Source organism: Cenococcum geophilum (genome assembly GCF_001692895.1).
Source record: "Cenococcum geophilum 1.58 unplaced genomic scaffold K441scaffold_18, whole genome shotgun sequence".
Lineage (NCBI taxonomy): Eukaryota > Fungi > Ascomycota > Dothideomycetes > Gloniales > Gloniaceae > Cenococcum > Cenococcum geophilum.
The window spans coordinates 1178029-1198422 of NW_027137576.1; the positions used below are offsets into that span (position 1 = coordinate 1178029).

The window sequence follows — 20394 nt, forward strand, 5'->3', positions numbered from 1 at the left end:
TGTTCGAATCGACTTCTCTGTTTTACTATTCACTCTTCCATTTCTCACACAAGGCCGGGGGGGAAACTATGGCCTTGTCTACATTATACCCTTCTTATTTCCGAAATTCATACCCAACAAAAAAGATTCAGCCGCTCACGCGGACCCCTTTTATCTATTACTATTCTATACCTTTCATTATATGAGCGCGCCTACGTTTGGAGCCAGCTTTTGCAATCAATACGTTATCGTTTTTGTCAGCTTGTCTCATTTTCTTATATTGCTGTGTTCTCTTCGATACGACCACAGGCCGCACAACCCGACCAGGTTGCTCGTGAGCCCATGAGATTCGCGCTTTGCGTTTGGCTTTTCTGCGTTCCATTCCTTGCCTTTGCTTTTTGGTGCGCTATGCGGGTGGCGAAGGGGTGGGAAAGGAACAGACAGGAGTTGTATGTAGCTAGTCGCCTGCCAGTTATGTGCAATGCATTGCAGCCTCACTTTCACTCCTTCTCTTCATATCTCTCCCTATCTGACACCTGGCGAACTTAACCCTTTGAGCGTGAGCGTTTCAGAAATCCCGTTCCTGGGGGCTCTAATTCTGCAAGGCGGCCTAGCGACGACCTAGACAATAGTATGCCGGTTGGTTTTGCGTTGGGCAGCCCTGGGCGGCCGATCGCGATCGGCCTGTGCCTGGACCCGTTCGAATATCACGAACGCAGCCAGATTATGAATAGGGAGTCTAAGACTTTCTTCGAGCGTCATATGGAACATTTATCAGATTACGGAGTCTACACCCTTTNCTTCATGCACCCCAGATCGCGGGATCTGCGAACAAGAATGCCCCACTAACCGCCTCCCCTATTCATTACTGCCCTACAATCTCCCCCGTAACTCTTTTTTCCGCACTTTGCCTTACAACGCAGCCAAGCCTTAGCAAGAGCTTGATCGATCATTCTGACGGCTTTGGCGGCTTCACTTACTAATGGAACTACAACCCCCTCACCTGTACGGATTGCTAGCGTCTAAGCACGTTTGTATGGAAAGAGTGAATGTTCTCATATATTCTATGCCAAGCCACTAGCAATCCGTGCAGGAGAGGGGGTTGTAGCCCAATCGCTCCTCCATCAAATCCACGACCCCCTTCTCAGCCATCTCGGGGACCAGTCTCACAACTATCAGTTCTAAAACGCTGAATACTAAATGTTTGTTGAGGTAGCTATCCCCTAAACAATCCAGTAATGTCTCAATCTGCGCCTGCATCGCGCCCCTATCCCTCGTCGCAAAAAATCGACACGCTATGGAGGATGGTAAGGCGGCCAGCAAGGTAGCGGCGCACCGGCGCTTGATGGCTTGGGCCTCGGCGGAAGTGGGAGGGGCACGTGGGGGCGCCAACGTGTTAGAAGGGAAGAGCGTTACGCGGACGGTACGGAGTAAGGGGGGTAAGTTGGGGGGATTGAGAAGGTAGGTGCGGATAGTGTGAGCAAGGAGTCTGAAGTTACAAGGAGACTGTTAGTGGTTGGATAGATGGGATTGTAGTGGTCAGACGATGTAATGCGATAGGGTTAGGTTAGAGTGCGTGTGTAATTTTGACTAAGGTGACCATTAGAAAGTAAAGTTCCGAAAAGTAAAGCCAAAATCCGGGAATTCGCAACGGGGAATTGGAAATTTTTTTGGAATTGGGAATTGGAATCCAGAGATGAAGCGAGGGCCAACGTCGCTGGCGTTGGCGCTGCGAGACATGAGTGTGCGATGGGAGTTTGCGCGTCCAATCCAAAGCGGTAGCATTTCGTAAATCCTGGATGCATTAGAGGCATTAGAGGCATTGCCATTGCACTGCGATATCGCAAAGTTGCGCTCGAATCAATGGCTGACAAAAATGAGGCGCTCAATTCTTGGCTGACCTCTATCGCTCAAGTCGGGGCCAGAGGATTGCGCATGCGAGCGCGGCCAGTCCCGAGCTATGCGAGTAGCGTGGGCAGATCAGCCGGGCGCGTAGTCCGGCCATCTGTCAGGCTGAAAGGCGATAAGGCCAGCATCCCTAGTGTTCGCATCCGGTGGGGTGCCTGCTGTGCAGGGAGGCCATGAGCTGGACGGGACATGTCCCGTGAGAGCACGATGGATGATGGCGCGGGTTCTATGGTGGTGTTGATGGATGCCGGTCCACAAGGGGCTAAGACGGCCTGTTGTTGGCGGAACGCGTAGAGTTGCCACTGGCAAAATGCCGGTGCAGGGGATCCCCAGCTCACATGCACGACGGTAAGAGAGGGGTATGTGTGAAACTCGAGGGGCCGTGGCATTCGCTGGCGGCCAAGTCAAGTGATCGAAAGCCCATGCGGGGCTATATGCAGCTAGAAGACAGGGCTTGGGGGGTTTTTCCATTTGTCCAACGAGAAGAAGAAATTGCGACTTACTTATCCAATACGCCGTCAGTATCACCCACCCTGCCCGGTCCAGCCACTGCCCCCCAATGGAGGAGCGATACCAAGCCTGAAAGCCATGGCATGCGTACGTCCAACTCGAGAAGGCCAGACGTGCAGGACCACAGTCTCATGCTGACAATCGGTCGTTTGGATGCTAGATGACTGTTGAACGCTGCGGAGTCCACTTTTTGTGGAAGCGATTGGCGTCCTTGGTCCATCGGCGACGGGACACTGACTCCTGTCACGGATCTCGGAGGCAACGACGAGGATGTCGCAAGAGCGATAATGACGGCTCGCATCGCATTACACGCCAAAAAAGCGTATTGGACCATGAACCAAAATAGCCCGGACACGGAGAGTCCCTCATGACTACTAGGCCAACCGTTGGGCACTGAAGGCTTCACAGGCTCTGCTGCTTTCTCGACAGACGACGAAAGCAGCCCGTATCGCTCCAGACGACTCTTTGTTTGCTCTGGCTTCCTCTGGTTTGATGAAGCTTCCTTCTCGGTATCGGCTTGCAACACTTCAGCAATCCTCGTGATACCCTCCCATAACAACCAGCCTTCACAAGCCTTGTCGCTAATTCCATTTCCGAGGATCATTTCGGCGAAGATCTCTGCCACTAATGCCCGCAAGCACCCATTCTCTAGGTCTTCAGTAGGTAGCAATACGACCAATACTCCTTGGACGAGCAATTGACGCCATGCTGCCTCATTTTGCCTCTGCTCAAGTACACTTGTGGGGTCTGATTCGATCGGTACAGGCGATAGCGCAGGATGCGGGCGTAGCGTGTGGTAAACGGAGCGAGGATTCGAAGTTAGTGGATTGTGATATGAGCTTTTTTGGGAGATGCGGTAGGCTTTGAGTAACGGAATTAGCGGTTTTGACTTGTGGATACCCCCGGAGAATACCCACCATTCAGATGAGCTTCGAGCAGCTCAGGGATTTCATCTAGCAGCAAAGCCTCCAGATCCACTTTCCGCAGTCTTTGCTCTAACCCACGCGTACAGTGTGCTATCACCTGAATCACTTCATTCACAAACACATGATCCGGAGTAATCTTAGAGTACCATGTGTACACGAATTCTTTGATAATTACAGCAATGATGGCGTATAAGTGGAGATCCACATCGTTTGAGCTCGTCAAAGGTGGTAAGAGCTCGTCGATCGGCCGTGGAGTGCTCCGCCCCTTCTCGCCATTTCCTAGATTGCTAGAGAGAACGTTGTGAGCACAAAGTGTGCGTCGAATGAAAGCAGCCGTAGCTTTGTCCGAGACTGAATCGATGGCTGGTCGTTGTGTCTCAGGCAGACGGGATGCACGAGAGACATTTGACGAATTCGCCCCAGCAGTGAGGCCACTGGGGCCGGTGGAGGTTAGTGAAATCGGCTTGGGAAGTGTTGGTGGCTGTGTTTGAGGGATATTTGAGTCCCGGGGTACATTTTGCGTCATCGCCGACTGATGAGCATCGCTCCGTATGTTGTCGCTGTGCAAAGCCCGTAGGAGGAGTGCCCGAACAGAAAGCTGCCTTTGCTGAGAGTTCCGTGTAGCTGTGTTTAATGATCTGACAACAAAACGCCAAAGGCTCAACACCAAAGTGCCAAACCGAGATTGCGGGGATGGAATAACATGCGTTCCGCGGGGCTTTATCGGCAGCCGTTGATCTTTACGCTTTCCTTGAGCTCTTGTCTTTCATCGTCGAAGTAAGCTACCTTATTGAACAGAACAATTCAAAAATGGCTCCCACAACGCTTGCGCAGATTGATGGTAAGGTGCATGAATCAAAATCCACGACTTCAAGCTAACAGCTCAGCTAGAGCAACTCAAACTCATTGTCCAAAACCTTTACAACCTCATTGTTCAGAGCCTTGACCACCAAGGGACGCTTACTGAAGATGCTATGAAAAGAGAAATGTGCGTAGCTCTTAGTGGATACATACATCTCTGCTATCTAGACCATATCTTAGATTAATTCGTTAACGTCACATTTTAGCCAGTCCCTCATCCAGAATCTCGTACTCCTTACTCGCACAGCGCCCTCCCTCCCTCTCGAGATTCCACCGGACATTATCCGGTATGTTGAACAAGCGCGCAACCCAGATATCTACACTCGCGAGTTCGTTGAGCTGGCTCAAGCGCAAAACCAGCGGCTGAAAGGAAAGAGTGAAGCATTTGCGCAATTACGGGATATTCTTGCTAAAGAGGTCATGACGGCAATGCCAGAGGTCCGGAACGAGGTTAAGAGGGTTGTCGAGTCCACTGGTGGTAGAATCGATGACTGAGCGGATAACGGAAGAAAACGCATTTGTGATACCTAGATCCCCTGAACCTCGATAGGGCTATTTCAGTTGCTCTGATTCCCCTGGATCTCAAGAGTCGACATTAATCCCACCAAAGATGGTAAAATGCACTCCGCTGGAGGGAAAATACCCAAAGTGACGAGTCAGACCAAGGCTACACTTTAAGATGACAATAAGGAAGTCATGAAAGCGAATTCGTTGAGCTTGTACGACGAAAAGAGCAAGAAGATGCTTTATCCACATGGATAGTATTTCGCATTCCAATGCCATCGTCTCGGACACGCCTGCTCGTAAGCAGAGCACCGTCGATCATCGGCTAAAATATTCTATCTATCCGAATTTACCAGCGCTGAGGGGCTCCTGCCACATCATAAGACAGGAATGTCCATGGTCTACTGGTTGCCCTGTCTGATTTTTTTCAATAAAAGAATAAGAACTCTAAACTACATAGTAATCAAACCAACATGATTCCTACAATGCCTAGATTTTCAAGGAATATATTCTATTACCACCTTCCCTGCAAGTCTTCACATTACACAGGTACCACTGCAACTCAATAAGCCGTTCATGCAACTCCGTCGTATCCTACACATGCAACTCTCTATATTCTCTCCACTATATCCCATGTCCGATTATGAACATATTTCGTCGCCCGTGAAACCCATCTCAGGACACCCCCAAGCCCTCGAAGGACTTATTCGACAAGCACGGGTCACCTTCAACTACGGAACACTACTAGAAGCTAAATCGAACCTCACTGTGAAAGCACGGTCATTTGATAACTCTTGAGGGACTCGGCATAGATAATGCATCTTTAGGTATTTTCCTGGCCATGATCCAATGTTACATTGTGGAGTATCAAGTCTGCAGGTCTAGGGTTTTCCAGGCTCGGCCACGAGGTTTATGCTATTGAGATTAGGTGCCAACCCGTCATTGGAATACTCGTTTCCTGCACGGATTCATTCGGCATCGGCTCCTTCAGAATAAGCTGTTCGTCGATGATCTTGTCGATTCTGTCTATGGGAAGACGGACCAAGAGAGAAACCAGTGTGCCTTGAAGACAGGAGCATGAATGAAGTGAAATGTTTCCAGGACGGTATTAGTAGCAAGAAAATAATCACTCACTTCGCATTACGCACCTCTTCACTTGGAAAAACGAACTTCCCTTTCCAACGAACTTGACATATCCCATTCCAGTAAAGCCATTACCACATCTCTCCTTCTCCTTCTCCCTCCCCTCCTCCCCTCCCTCGCATTTTCTCCTTTCAGCACCATTGAACACGCGCATGCGAAAATTCTCAGAGCACATAATCAGATAAAAATGCCATTACATTCGAATAAATTCCACAGCGCATGTCCGCGCAGGAAAGGATCCACGATAGCCCAGCTAGCTATGCAAAATGCCGCCCACCAATGCCCAGAAAGTAACCTTCAATCCAAAGCTCAGGTACCCTAAACGCCGAAGCCCAGCCCAATGCAAGTAAGATCAGTTCCGGGGTGCCTCGCCACGGCACTTCCCCAACCTCCACCCCACCCAGCGTTAGGAATGATGCAAGAAGGATGCTCTGATCTACCCTGCTTCACCCCTTTCCGCTCCAGTCTGCTAAGTACAACGCACGCGCCAGGAGCCCGAAGGCTCCCGCATAGTCCAGGGCTCGTGATGAGCCCGTTCGACTCGCCGAGCCCCGCACGGCTGAAAGGAGTGTCCGCCATTTCCTGGCTCTTTTCAACTTCGCTCTCGTCCTCCACAGGGCTGCCTCCCCGCTCGGGCTACCTGAACTGCCACACGGGAAACGACCCCCCGCCCTCCGGCAGCAGCTTGAGATGCTGATACGGCGAGCTCTGCGGATCGTAGTACAGTCCCTCGACCGCGCCATCGCTGCGCCTTAAGCAGACATAATAGAAACCGCTGATCGTGAGCCCGCACCCGTCCTCCGCCATCTCGCCGTCGTTGGCGTTGTCCGCCGCGCCGCGCCAGGCCACGCGCTCCTCGGTATCGGGCCAGGCGCGGGCGCTGTGCGTCGAGGTAAAGGATGAGTGCGAGGAGTGTGCGGAGGAGTGCGCGGTCGAGGAGCGCGCGTTCTTGACGAAGCAGCGCTCTTTCCACCGCATGAGGATCCATTCCTGGCTCAGCTCCTCCATCCACCGCCGCGAAACAAGCTTGCGGACCAGCTCGTCGTCCGTATAGCGGTGGAAGGGCGGGAGCTTACGCCAGTAGGTTGCGTCGTTCATAGGGGTCGATTTGAAGGATTCGGTCAGGAGGGTGTGATTGGTGAAGTCTAGGATTTCGCCTTCTAGGTAGGTTGTTATGCTTGATGTGCGGGTTGTGGGTAGGTTGGAGTTATCCGAGGAAAGGGAGGTGTTGGTCATGCCAAGGAAGGAGTGTGGATGTGAAGGTACGTCGTAGGCTTCCATTGTAGCAGAGAGGCTCATGGTCGAGTAGTCGACTGCGTGAATAGTTACTTTGACGGGCCAACGGTCTTGTTGTGGGGTTTGGGATGTCACAGCGTCGCCGGTTCGTCGATGGGGTGGTACATAGCTATGGCTTAGCCAGGGTCTGCCAGGGTCAAGTATGGTTGATGTCATAGTGTCATTGTTGCGAAGACGGTAGAGGATTGTGCTAGAGGTGGCGGCGGGGTTTACTAGAGATGTCACCGTGGTTGCGTGCTGGGATCCGGATAAAACTGCTCCAGGTGCCAGCCATGACGTCTCCGCAGGTGGAGGGAGTGTGCTTGTGTCAAGGATAAAGTCTTCATAGTCATCACCAAAAAACTCCTTTGTAACGAAGCCAGCGTCAACCGCATAAGCGAGGCTATCCTCATAAGAATTCGAATATCGAAGTCGGGAGAGGTACTTGATAGTCCGCTCAAGCCATGGAGATGTGGAAGACGGGCTGCTCGACGGATTTTCGAGGTAGTTACGTCGGTACGAATCTATCCGGGCTCGACTATCTCTCTCCGGCCCTCTCTCGAGACCTCGATCCATGCTGTTCTGACGCTCAGATGTGCGCTGCTGAGCTTGCCAGGCCTGTCTACTGGTCTCATACCGACTTCGTTCACTAAAACTCGTATTCGCTCCTACGCTGCGGGAGGGGCTAAGGCGATCTCGCGATTCAGCGTCACGCGTTGCCCTATAGGCAGAGTCTCTGTCAGAAATGTAACGCTGCATATAGTCTCTTGAGCGAGTGGAAAACCTCGGATGTCTTCTGACAGACTGCAAGATTGCTGCGGACCTTAACGAGCTTTCTGACGTTTGCGAGGGTTGATTTGAGCTCAATAGCCTCGACGAATATGCCCTATTTCTCGACTCCCGCTCTGCATCCAACTGGGACCTTCCTAGAACTCGCAAAATCTCAGGGTGTGTATTCGGCTGTTGTTGTCGAAGCTCCTGCAATATCTGCTCCAGTTCTTCCTCGTCATCTGCTTCATTGGCCGGGGACCAGTCGTAAAGGTTTTGCTGGGTGGGTATGCGATCTCCGTACGCCGGGGGATCGTGAATACGGCTCAGCCTGTTCATAACACGGCGTAGTCTTTCTCGGCGCTCTCTGTCGTCGCCGCGCTCTTCCGAAGTCCGCCGTAATCGCTCCCTCGCATTTTCAGCCCGCCATTCGTCCTGTGGGTCGACTGGGGATCGCAGAAATCGAAGGTTCTCGGCGTCAGCCTCGTCTTCAGCCTGGGTCGTTAGTGTTGCTGCGAGGTTCAAGACGGAGCTGGAGACTGGGCTCTCCAACTCACGTAAGGCCGAAAGATATGACGGAGGTGTCCCAGAACGAGGTGCGGAGTCCTTTGCAGTAGATAATTGATTAGCATTCCCTCTAGATTACACCCATAGGGTAGAGAGACGGTGAACAGGCAGGCGCAGACGTGGCGCATCCGGAGGGGCAAAGATACATACAGTTGGGGGGCTAGTGGCTCGAGAATTGGCGGGCGGCATCGCTCGAATCAAAGAACATTGACTTTGTTTATGCGACGAGGAAACGAGTGGGTGGTGCGTCTAGGGAACGGAGATAAGGCAGCATGGTGGTGATGACTGTCGCATGTGGTGATTCTGGGCGGCGGAGCAAAACAAAGCGAGCAGGTGTCGGAGAGAAGGCAGCGACAAAGAACGGCTAGGTCTCCGCACCGCACTTAAAACACGCAGCGAAAGGCCCGTTTCAGCAACTGAGCACTCTAGCAGTAGGGACAGAGCCTCGAGTTGTCTGTGACCATGTACACTGGGGCTCTACGTTCCCAGATCGAGCACGTTGGCATTGGCTGTCTTATCATATCGCTGCGAGTCACCCAAGCTAGAGGCTCTTGCGGCATGAGCCAGCCGTCCACCCGAGCATTCATTACCATGCGCCAGATGTGATAGATATCATCACCTGTTCTAATTGGTAGAATTAACCATTGCGAAGGAAGGCACTCAGGTGTTCTCAATTGGTCTCGAATTGTTTTATTAGATTTATCATATATAGCAGAAGCACGCTCCAGCATCCAGTTCTCTTCAATCAATGGAGAGCATCTTCAGAGAACCAGTCTCGAAGAGTAGGAGATGACCCTACTATTTTGCACATGGTATCCGTGAGGAAGAGAGTCACAGACAATAGTACTTCAAAGGTGTTCTTCCGCAAGCAGAAGATACATTCCTTCGAGAGCCGCCCGCCACAGGCGAAAACACGGCTCGACCTTTGACTGCGATCTAATCCACCTTTTCCCCACTGCGCATGGAAACATTATACGAACATCCCAGATGCGTATATGTTGCTGCCGCGGTCTACCAGCATGTCCCGCAAGCTGCTAGCATTCAATGCCAGTCGGAGTAGACAAGAACTGGCGTGCAAGTGTGAGGGGTGGCAAGCCATGCTCCCTGCACACGCACCACCCGTCCAAAACGACAAGAAAAACAATAAACGAACCGAGTGTACCCGCCCCGTAGCCGTGAGGCTTTCCTATCTTTAAAATGCTCGACATGCAAGCCTCCCAGAGATGCAAAAATGGAAAGAAATGCCAGGTCCGGCCGGTGTATGCAACAAAATCCACAAAGGAAATCCAAAACACGCTCGCTAAAACAACAAGACAACAATACTAAAGGTGGATATCCAAGGAAATTTATACGAGAGAAGGGAGTAAAAAAATTTCAAGGAAATCGCTAAATCGATGATAACTCCGTCCCATGCAGTATTGTAGGATGTTCGAGAAGACATCACTTCATGCAACATCGCATTTATCGTCTCGTGTCGGGCGTTGCAAGGCTATGCGCTGTAACCTTGTAGCTGTAAGAGGGAAGAAGTGGAGCCGTGGCCAGATCACCAGCTTCCTAGGCTTTCGACATCGGGGAGCTCTTGTGTAGCTCCTACGTGAAGGCAGCGTACTGTGGTGCGAACTCATTACCCCATCCGAAGCCACCGAATCCAGTGTTCACAGCGCTCGACCCACATTGCTGGGCGAGGACACTGGGAAGTGGAAGGGCGGGAATCGGAGCGGGCGCCTGTGGTGGGCTGTAGTACTGGTTCGTTGTATTGAACGGCTGACTGAATGAAGGTGTTGGAGAAGGTAGTTGAATGTCATTCAAACCCATGGTGGTCCAGAAAGTCGGTTGGGTTTCGCCGCAGGTTGCGATTGTCGGGCTTGGTGTTGATGGCACAACTCTCCAGGCCTCGACGGGAGCGGGATGAGGCGGCGCGACTTGCTGAGTCGGTTGCCACCAGTTCACGCCTCCAGGGGAGCTTGGTAGAAGCGGTGCCGGTCGGACGACATCGACGATCCTTGGTGGAGGAGGAAGCAGCGGGAGGAACAATCCCATGATGGCGTTCTTGACGTCCTCACCTCTCCCTTCGAGTAGTTCTCCCGCGCCATCCTCCTCCAGTCCTTCTAAAGCTCTAACACCGGTTCGGAAAACATAGCGGTTGACGGCCTGCACAAATTCCTCCTGCAACTTCTTCAACTGAACCTCCTTCTCGGCCCAATTCCAGGTGCTTGCCGACACGTCCACGGAGTAGATGTCCTTGTGGTACTCGATTAATGCTTCAATGGTTTCCGGTGTGAGCTTGAATGCAACCTCATGCTGTGAAACCATATCGACGTGTACGACGTATGCCTCAATATGGATGAGCTGGTAGTTGAACATGGCCTCAATCAATGGGTTCTGGTCCTTCCGCAGTTCCGAGTCTGGGGCCTTCGGGAGCATGATGGAAGACAACGTCCAGATGGCGCCTGAGCCGGAAAGGGTTTCTGTAAGACATCGGAAGTGCTGAGGAACACTGTTCAACGGGCGCTTGACTCGGTTTATCCGTTTCAATGTCTGTGTTAGCCACGGCTCCACCTTGGAATTAAGAACGATGGTCGGTGCTGACCGCGGCGCAAAAGCGGCAGCAGAGGCGGGTAGTAATGAGATAGGCATTGCGACAACGAGATGTGAAGTGGATATTCTATGCGATGATTATGGGACGAGAGTATCAACGAAGACAATATACAAAGGAGAATAACGAAGTCTCAGGCGGTCCCAATACAGGAATTACGGTCTTACACACCTTGTTTGAGAGAGAAGAAAGGTACGGACGAATGAGGTGGAGGAGAGGGAGGGTGAGAGGTGAGGGCAAGGTGGACTAGCGGTGGGGTGGGTAGTCTTTAAAGCTGGAATGAGTGGAGATGGCCGTCCTGTGGCACTACACCTGGCAAGGGTCGCGCAGGCCGTTTGGGGCTGGGTGCAGCACTGCTGATCCGACCTGTCGAAATCGTGCATATAGCCCAGAGGCAGCATGCAGGACTAGGCAAAATCCAAGCTGAGCGACCCGGAGGCCGCCTCTCATCGCGTCCCGCACGCCTTGTCCGTCGCGTGGTTCGCGGATGCACACCGAGGCAAGAAATTACGACCTGCTGCTCGTGGCGGCACGCATACACCTAGACCCTACTAACGGAGATGAAGAAAAAGAGGCGTGTAATCAGACTGGCCCGCCGCAAAAGCATCGTGCTGGAGAGACTTGTTTTCGATACTTGCGATAGGAGCTGAGTGCCCCCCCTCGAGGTAGGCTGCTCACGCCCGTCATGCAGATGCGTGCCGTGACCTTGACCGCAGTCTCAACAATACCAGATACACGCCGCAATGCGACGACAGCCGAGCATCAGTCCTAGGTCTCTGGTCTCTGGTGAGTCCTGGCTATGCTCATGGTTGCGACATCGCATCCCGCTGGACGGGCATTCCAGAAAGCTTCCAGATTGCCAATGGAGATCCCACCACCGCGGCGCTGTTGCTCCTTCGGGACATCCGGTAATATGCTGTGAGTTTACGGGGGATATCTTAGCTCTCTTGATCTTGCCAAAACGTGAAGGGGGAGGCTGCCAGGTCGCGGTGAAAGCTGGACGACAGGTTGTCGTTGCTTGAGGCTAAAAATGCGCAGGAAACAGTCGAGCCAATCAGCCAGCGAAGACCAGGATGCGGTCAGAGGGCGGCGGCCTCGTCGCCCGCCATCTCGCATACATACATGTGATCTCGATGCTAACGACACGCTCCAATGTCACCTCCCAGCAGAATACAAGTAGCACCAGCGGCTGCTGAAGCATCGCATGACCCTGCCGGTCGAGCTTCTTCATGCTCACGATGCAGAGCGACGTTCAAATTGCGCAAACATCGTTTCGATGCGTGCGATTTTGGGCAGCAGCCGAGGCGTTTGAGGATCGCCCTGAGGCTGTGCTGCTTGAGTGGCGCGTAGATCTCGGTCTCGCCTCTTGGCCCACTCGCTCGTACCGCAACCGTTGAGCTTCTGGGGCTGCTGCCAAAACTCCGCTTGAGCGCCCGAGTGCTCGAGCTCGCCGTGCCCATCCGGCCCATCCGCGCCCGCAACCTCGCAACACCTCTGACCTGCACAAACCGCCATCGCGACGGCCGGAATGTCCCTGACGAGGTGAGGCTGCATCGCGTCGTTAGGTGCGGCAGATCTGCAGAGGGGGTCTCGGGATTGGCGGCCGTTTCAATAATCTCGCTCTCCTCTTCTTGCGACAGCCTTTATTGGAGCTGTGGACGAGCATCATAATCGACTGACGCGAATGCGCCATCTCAAAACAGAGTGCCAAAGGACCCCGGATTTACCTATCGACGTCCCATATCACTAGTGCTATCGATAGCTATCCATGGCGTCTTCGTTTCACATCCTGCAGCACGCCCAAAAGGCGACTCCGAGCCTGCGACGCGGGTATGCACTGACTGCGCCTCGTTCCAAGCAGCTGCGTTATGGGGAGCCCGTCGTCCATCGAAGACGCAAGAGCCCTCCGACTCGGGTCGTGGCGGCTTCGCTCCATTAGAAAAAAGGTAAGAAAGAGCTGAGGTCATCGTGCATGATGCTACTCCATTTCGAAGCCCCCTTCAGCTGAGCAGGGATAGTTGATCTGAGAAGGATATCATTGTCATGTGGTCGCCGATGGAAAGCGGCGAGCAACACAAAGCAGCAGACCAAAACACTGCGACTCTTAACGACGAGTGAATATTCCCTCATTGCTCAACAAAATCTCTTCACCGTCACCAGTGTAGATGCAGGAAATCTGAGAGCTGGTGTTTCAGAGTCTGCTGATCGGAGTCACGCCGGCCTGCATTCTGCATGCACCGCGACGTGGAGCGCGGTGACTCATTTGACCGAGAAAGAACAGTCAACATCTAGCCCTCGAAGAATAGGCCTGCGACGGTTGTCGAACTACTATCAATGACCCAGTTACTCCCTTCACAGCTCTAATGTGCTCCCGTCCGTGGCGATTTTTCTTGACCCCGTTCTTGTTCACTTGGTCGAGAAGACCTTCCGTCCTCTGACACTAAAAATAGTCTGTCGATACTTGTTGGACGGAGACTCTTCAAGCCGTCAAACCGTCAGCTCCCCAGACTTTCATCAGCTCTTCTTGCTTTATTCGGCCCCCGAGACACCCCCATCTGGGGGCAACGACTGGAGTCGATAATTTTCCATGCAGGGAACCGTTGAAAGGTAGGGATGAGCGCTAAAACGACTAAAAGGGTCAACTCTGAAAACTTCACATGTGTCCTCATGGGAAGCATCATTTTTGCCTTAGGATTCGGGTGTGATGTGCAATGCCTGTATCTGTCCATGTCGTCGCCCATGCCCAGAAAGCATCCGCGAGGGCCCGAAGTTATCCGTCGTCTACTTTCGTTAGTTCAGCCGTCGGTACTTGTTTGGGCGCTGCATTCACCGCTGTACATAAATTATTGTTCAATTATTCAAATCTGCGGTGTATCCACACTCTTGCTTGATAACTCGTCGTCCGCCTGACCGAAAGTGGACGCTCTAAGATTGACCCCTGAGGTTGACGATTTGATCATTCACTTCGCCTCGAACCCCACCGTCCTCATTCTTATAGGCATACTACCCTCACTAGTTTCCTCATTCTCTCCTTTTCTAACTCCTAGATCAGCACCATCCAGTTTTCTCTAGTGCCTAGGCGTGGTTGCCAAAAATAGTCGATGCTTTGTCTCTCTTCTTCCTCTCTCAGTGGGCGACTAAGAACTTCAATCGGACGTATTCTGTAATCTGTCTCACGATATATTTTTTGGGTGGTGATAACCGTCCTTGAGTCCGTTTGGAACTGACGACATTGGTTGCCTGTTTCCTGCCTGTTTCCTGCCTGTTTCACACAGCTCTCGGTCTCGTTGGGTCACTCTTGCCCTGACGCAGATCTTACCATCCACCACCCAGGAACTATTGTGTAGCATGACCGGGTGAGTGTAGCAGCTCCAATTGGGCCTTAAGAAAGTCCAGCTTTGGACTGATATAATTGAGCGTATATGATGCTTGTTCCGTGTCCATATAATCCCCCGCCTATCATACCCACCCAAAAGCCTATCCCATACCGCCCGACCGACACCTTCGCTATCCCGCCCATTTAGAGCCAACTTCTTCTATCGGAACATATACAGCCAATTTCATAAAATCAGTTCTTCGTTTTACCTGGAACGATACTCTATCGATGTCATTATCATTGAGCTTGCCATCGCAATTCTTGACTGAGGCGCGTAGCCTCCCATTCATCATCTTATATATCAAACACAGTCTTCCCAGTCTCTACTCTTGCACCGTTCCCTACGCTGCCTTCGTACATCAGACGCCATCATTGAACTTCACTCAATCCACAGCTAACAGGTCATAATTGGAAGCATTTACTCCAACACTAGTCACTATATAACGAATAAACATACAATTTTCACCTTTCCTAAACTTTGCCATCGCCCTACCTCACATTCACTTATCCATCCAGCAACCTAAACAAACTACGAATTACGCAAACCATCCTCAGCCTCGCCCTCAAGATCCACCATCCTAGTACAGTACGCATCGAAGCCTCAAACATAATACAATCTCCCACGTTTGCCTCACCACGGCCAAAAGCGACGCAGTCAGCACGTTTACGTTTCGTCCACCAAGAGGAATACACGAGCGTGACCTAAGTTGATGGTAGAGCAGAATATCATGAGAAAGCCGCGTCTCTAGTGTTGCTGCCCCGTAATAACAATACCAGACGCGGAAGGAACCAAAGACGCTTGCTGAATGCAACGGGTTTCTTCGTCTATATTGAACATTCAATGTATTCCACAAAGCTGGCTTATACCTGATTATGGAATAACAGGAGCCTAGTTTTCTATAGATATTACATCGAACCTGCCTCCCAAGCGCATACCTAGCATGCCTAGACTGTGGAACAGTGTCTACGACGCGAGCCTGTATTGAAGGTCTATCCCGTGGGCATCGGAGCTCGGGTGAACGGATATCGTAACAATAGGATAGCTGGTTCTCTTACATTGAATCGCAAATAGTGTAGGTATAAACATTGGCTAAAGTGAGGGTGGCCTCTGATAATTCTGCGGGATGGCACACTATTTACCTGTTGTCCGTTATCCATTAACAGTATACCGCAGATGGGATTACGGTGAGTTGGATAATGTACTAGGTTGCAGGGCAGATGGCGGGCTAAGCAGTACAACACAAGCACGATCATAGACTTACCTAGAGTAGGCTTCTCGAGTCGCGTTCAAAGACACTACAAGCGTACTCCCCATCTGAAGAGCTCCTAGATGGATGGCGGATAACGACTCACTGAATCATTCCATGATGCTCAATAGCTTGAAGGTGTGAATCCACCTCCAAGAGCGGGAAGGCAGAGCGGCTATGTTTGCTAGTTGTAAGCAGAATAGCAGACAAGATAATATAATTCAATACTTAGGCAATCGGAACACGGCCGCTTCTTTCAACCGCTTGGAGGACTCTAGGACGTCGCTAGGAGTGCAGTACCATCGTAATAACGCCGTCCCACTATCCTGAAGATAGTATCGGAAGTCAGATTAACAACCTACGCCGCTGAGTAACCTTACGAGAGCACCGGAGTGCAGAAGAACCGTTTAATTAATACCCTATGGAGTCTCTAGCATATTTAACAAGTGTTAATCCACAAGCGCCCTGTAACCACCATTGAATAGGGTTCAGCTAAACTATCAGAAGCGCAACCGTGGGCCATTACTATCGATGTATTTGAAAATCTGCTAACCATATTTAAGTCCGCGTATTCAAAATTGGCAGCCGTAACCTCATCTCATATTCCCAATCGCGTTCATACTTTCTTTAAACAGTTGCATGGGCCAGCCTAAGCTTGAACCTGGTATTGAACTCCAACTGGCGCACAAACCACGCATTGTGCGTCTTCCACTCGCGGCCTGGCCGCTCCAGCTCAACCTGCATGAGTTCAGTCAGTGATTGGACTTCCCATCCAGACTCGCGGATGCACTTCCATCCGAAAAAGGTAAGGGAAGAGAAGGGAAGATAGCCTCACCTCGAACCGTCTCAAAAAGCTCGGCACAAGCTTGTACACTTCCAACAAGCTGATGTTCTTGCCGATACATGTCCGCACGCCCGCTCCAAACTGAAACATGGTCGCCTTCATCTCCTTTAGCTTCTCAGGGCTCGCCTCAATCCACCTCTCCGGCCTGAACGTGTCGACATCCAACCCGAAAACCTCTGGCCGACGGTGCAGCACCCAGGCATTGCATCCGACGATGGTGCCGCCAGGGATATAGCGACCACATATCTCTATACCAGACTGCGGGACGATGCGCTCGAGGATGAGACCGGCAGCCGGGTGCAGGCGGAAAGACTCCTGGATTACGGCGTCAAGATACGGCAGTTTCTGGGACTCGGACCACGAGACGGAGCCATTTTCGCGGTTGACAATGGTGCCGTTGCGGACACTTTCGTCCAGCTCCACCATCAGCTTCTCGTAGCATCGTGGGTGCTTCAGGAGGAAGTAGAAGACGGAGCTCAGGCTGATGGCGGTGGTTTCGGACCCGGCGAACACCATACTGGCGCAGGCGGTCAGGACTTGGGTGTCGGTCATAAAGTCTGGGTGGTCATGTTGTGCTTGAGTGAATTTAGAGAGCAGGTCGATCCCCGCGGCGTTGTTTGAAGGCGCTTGCAGGCCGTAGGCTTTGATCTTGGCCATTTCGTCGGCGCGTTCGGCGGAGCGGGATTGGGCGAAGAGCGTTACAGGGAATACGCTTTTGGTTATACCCCAGCGTTGGAGAAGAAGCTTTATAGGGTTCTTTTCCAGGAAGAGGTCGAGAATGGGCATTTGGCCGATCTGTCGAATGTTGGGTTTTGTCATTTTGATATTGGGCTAAGGGAATGGTGCGGTGGAGTGGTTTAAGATAAGTGCAAAGTTGACAAAGGCTTACAGGTCCAGCATAACTGAGGAAACCTCCTAGGAAACCAATAATACCATCTACGTCCTCATTCTTTTCTACGAATCCCAACCTTCGGCTCCAGGTAAGATCTCCAATGACGTCAGCCGCGAAGAACTGTAGCCATCTACTGAAATTGCAGCTTTCCCTTGTATTAGCGAAAAGACTCTGGGTCTGGTCCAAGAAAACATCTATAGTAGAGTCCACAAGAGGTTCATATGAAACAAGAGAGCTCATTGCGAAAGCATTGTTAACACATCTTCGAAACTTGGCGTGATAATCCTCGTCGGTAGTAGAGAAGAGCGATTGTAACCGTTTGCCTTTGGAAACAGCTTGCTGGACGGGGTAGAAGTCGGACTGACATAAGAAGTGAGTAAGTCATGTACAACATTGGAAGTCCTGATTAAGTTATACCTTTATGAACCCCTTGTTCAGGCCATAAATAACCTTAAGAGCTTTCGGATCTCCAAATGAGAGCACATTTGGACCTAACCTAACGATATCTCCGTGTTCTCTGTGAAGCCTGAGGGTTGTCCATTCATGCTTTCTTCCCAACACATCGAAGAAGCGCCACCAACCCGTATACGTTGCTAACCAATGTCCAGGATACCTATTTAAGCCTTTATGGTATTTGTTACCAAGCAGGTGGGCGACAAGGCTAGCTGTGAGGACGATCAGCCAGTAGTTTCTGAGAAGCGGGAGGATTTCGTGGAGGAGCATGGTTACGAGTAGCTATCATGGGGGGGGTACGAGATGATGGAGTTGCTGCACCTAGGCAGTGCAGGTTCTTGTATGCCTATCATATATACGATCTCGAGGATTGACATAGTTGTACTTGGTCTATGTCATCCAAATGTTGCGTGGTTCTTAGCAACATAATCAGGGTTTCCCAGGAAAGCAGTGTCAGTCGGCAGTTGGGGTCGGGCTTGACTGAACTGCCAAGTCGAGCTGCAAGGGATCTGGGAAAGGGTAGCAGTGGAGTGGAGACTCGATTGGCGTCTTCAATCTAGACCGCGGTTTGTGGATGCATGACCGAAGTATGGTGGGCCATTTGGCGGGGATTTGGCGAGCCGTGGAGAATGGAGAACGCGCCCATAGACTCTCAAGTCTAATTTCTATCTTCTCCACATATATGATCCGTCTGAGCCGATCATACCGGTTTTGTTACTCAGAAATTGATTTCAATTCCACCGAAAGTCTCGGCACATCTGCACAGCAGAGACCTGCGAGACGTTAGCACTAGTCCTATGATGAGAGCATCTCAACTGCCGGTCATGATCCACCTCTGCACTAATAAGCTTTCTGTCTCCCAGATGCAGTCCACCCCCCCGCTGAGCTTTTTTAGAAGTGCTCGTCGGCAGTTGGGAGCCAATGCAGCCGAGGCAAAACGCATCTTCCGTCAGCCACATCATCTTCGAGACCCATATAGGTACAATGTCACACAGCCTTCCTCTGTGTAGGAGATTTTTGATATATACGTCCAGACGTGTTTGAAAGCTTTACCATGACATGCAATGTACTGCTTTCCGGAAGGCCGAAGTGTCGCAAACCCTTTCAAGTCCTGTAGCCTCCGCTTTCTTCAGACACATTACATTGAGATTGTTTCGCCGATATGTCGAAGCTGTGGCCGTGCCTCGGTCACGGTATTCATTAGATATAATCTCCATCTCATCGAATTTTGAATTCGGTCCGCGAATTGAACCCGTACTCCGGTCATAAGAACGTTGTCAATTAGCTTACCGTGTGTACGTAGGCTCCCAGTCTTTCATTTTCTGCAAGCTAATGCTGTGAGGTGGGGTAAACGTCAAAGGCGTGAACGGTATTAGCCCAGTATCATGCCTGAGGCTTTAATACCGAGCTGTATACAGCCTACCTCTCTTTCCTTTTCCACATCTTTTCACTTTCTACTTCGGTCTTGCCAGTGCTGGATTTGCCAAAGGCAATGAATTAGTTCGAACATATCGTTTGAGATCTTCATCAGCGACTCCATTACTGTCATTGGCCGTATAGGCTTCACATATTGGTGAGGATTATCTCTATATCATCGATTCTATACCTATTGGTGTCATTGAATAAAGGTCTCTATTTTCAGCACCTTGTTACCCTATTGAATAGATTGAGAGCTTTCCAATGGAGGGTAGGTATCGAGATGGGTCCTGAGAAGCCGAGATGCCGCATATATGCTTGCTAGACAGACTGAACGAGACCAGTTCTAAGAATCTCCTAATCTTGGCCAGTCCTACGAACAGGCTCTTTCAACCAGATGAAAGCAAATCACGCCGACGGGCCGGGGGATATGTTTTGAACACATATGTGGAGCCTCAGGAATGGCGATGTACTAGCGTCCCTCAAAGAGGGGTCGGATCCATCAGCAAACTAGTAAGCTAATCTTCAACCTATGCTAAATCAACCAAGCATCAATATCACTAGGCCTAGAGGACATTTGGATATTTAGTGACCTCAGTGCTCCATGCTAGCTTAGCCCCAGATTCTTCAGGATTGGTTCTAAAGGCTGTCTTGAAGCCGAGGATTTCATTTTCATTAGCTGTTACAGATTCAGTTACTACTTCGTTAAGCAAAGCCAAAGACCGCCAAATTCTGAGCTCCCTATCTGGTCAACTATTTGTCTGTTGCCTCACCTTATGTTGACCTGAATCGGATTTGCTTACCACCGCCTTACTACTGTCTCAGTTAGCTACCCCTTAACTCGGTCACGACTCGGTCACCGACTTAGTCTACTACCCCTTCCTTATGTATATATAGAGGCTCTAGATCCGCATTCAATAGACAGAGTTCTCATTCTTGATCGTTCTGTTCAATACCTTAAACTGTTAACGGTTTAATCTATACTGAGATAGCTAAAAGAAAATTGTACCAGAAACGAGGCTGAATTGACTGTTGCAAAGGCTGCCCCGATTTGGCTCGAAACAACAGAAGGTTCCGTTGTCCGCATCACAGGGTAGAACATTTGCAAGTGTATTTTGGGGCACTTTAC

The 20394-nt window shown here is 51.0% G+C and overlaps 5 protein-coding genes across 5 annotated transcripts; 1 reads left to right on the forward strand and 4 right to left on the reverse strand.

Moving 5' to 3' along the window:
- Nucleotides 1-711: 711 nt before the first annotated feature.
- On the reverse strand, nt 712-3980 carry K441DRAFT_659053 (uncharacterized protein). Its single transcript, XM_067648458.1, has 3 exons — nt 3315-3980; nt 2391-3258; nt 712-1468 (listed from the first exon to the last, which is right to left on the reverse strand). Exons 1-3 carry the CDS (start codon nt 3847-3849, stop codon nt 1057-1059), a joined length of 1815 nt encoding a protein of 604 aa, XP_067504567.1. The 5' UTR covers nt 3850-3980; the 3' UTR covers nt 712-1056.
- A 61-nt stretch (nt 3981-4041) lies between these two features.
- Nucleotides 4042-5131, forward strand: K441DRAFT_610099 (mediator of RNA polymerase II transcription subunit 10). Its single transcript, XM_067645529.1, has 3 exons — nt 4042-4164; nt 4215-4311; nt 4391-5131. Exons 1-3 carry the CDS (start codon nt 4134-4136, stop codon nt 4677-4679), a joined length of 417 nt encoding a protein of 138 aa, XP_067504568.1. The 5' UTR covers nt 4042-4133; the 3' UTR covers nt 4680-5131.
- Nucleotides 5132-6236: 1105 nt separating this feature from the next.
- On the reverse strand, nt 6237-8748 carry K441DRAFT_84859 (uncharacterized protein). The gene is made up of 3 exons (XM_067654489.1): nt 8592-8748; nt 7930-8480; nt 6237-7827 (listed from the first exon to the last, which is right to left on the reverse strand). The coding sequence occupies exons 1-3, from the start codon at nt 8628-8630 to the stop codon at nt 6468-6470; spliced, it is 1950 nt and encodes a 649-aa protein (XP_067504569.1). The 5' UTR covers nt 8631-8748; the 3' UTR covers nt 6237-6467.
- Nucleotides 8749-10031: 1283 nt separating this feature from the next.
- Nucleotides 10032-11078, reverse strand: K441DRAFT_557805 (uncharacterized protein; the record flags this gene model as incomplete). Its single annotated transcript, XM_067643392.1, has 1 exon — nt 10032-11078. One exon carries the CDS (start codon nt 11076-11078, stop codon nt 10032-10034), a length of 1047 nt encoding a protein of 348 aa, XP_067504570.1.
- Nucleotides 11079-16287: 5209 nt separating this feature from the next.
- Nucleotides 16288-18119, reverse strand: K441DRAFT_557780 (cytochrome P450; the record flags this gene model as incomplete). The annotated part of the gene is made up of 4 exons (XM_067643390.1): nt 16288-16398; nt 16496-17299; nt 17394-17756; nt 17814-18119. 4 exons carry the CDS (start codon nt 18117-18119, stop codon nt 16288-16290), a joined length of 1584 nt encoding a protein of 527 aa, XP_067504571.1.
- Nucleotides 18120-20394: the final 2275 nt, after the last annotated feature.

What these genes read in the sequence shown, in the direction of transcription:
- K441DRAFT_610099 (XM_067645529.1), top strand. Translation starts at nt 4,134, where the DNA reads ATGGCTCCCACAACGCTTGCGCAGATTGATG. An exon ending in AACGCTTGCGCAGATTGATG is followed by an intron (nt 4,165 to 4,214) that starts GTAAGGTGCATG and finishes CAGCTCAGCTAG; the next exon opens with AGCAACTCAAACTCATTGTC. An exon ending in GATGCTATGAAAAGAGAAAT is followed by an intron (nt 4,312 to 4,390) that starts GTGCGTAGCTCT and finishes GTCACATTTTAG; the next exon opens with CCAGTCCCTCATCCAGAATC.
- K441DRAFT_659053 (XM_067648458.1), bottom strand. Translation starts at nt 3,849, where the DNA reads ATGACGCAAAATGTACCCCGGGACTCAAATATCCCTCAAACACAGCCA. An exon ending in GCTCGAAGCTCATCTGAATG is followed by an intron (nt 3,259 to 3,314) that starts GTGGGTATTCTC and finishes CGTTACTCAAAG; the next exon opens with CCTACCGCATCTCCCAAAAA. An exon ending in ACTGACGGCGTATTGGATAA is followed by an intron (nt 1,469 to 2,390) that starts GTAAGTCGCAAT and finishes TTGTAACTTCAG; the next exon opens with ACTCCTTGCTCACACTATCC.
- K441DRAFT_84859 (XM_067654489.1), bottom strand. Translation starts at nt 8,630, where the DNA reads ATGCCGCCCGCCAATTCTCGAGCCACTAGCCCCCCAACT. An exon ending in GAGCCACTAGCCCCCCAACT is followed by an intron (nt 8,481 to 8,591) that starts GTATGTATCTTT and finishes TCTACTGCAAAG; the next exon opens with GACTCCGCACCTCGTTCTGG. An exon ending in ACGTCAGAAAGCTCGTTAAG is followed by an intron (nt 7,828 to 7,929) that starts GTCCGCAGCAAT and finishes CTCTGCCTATAG; the next exon opens with GGCAACGCGTGACGCTGAAT.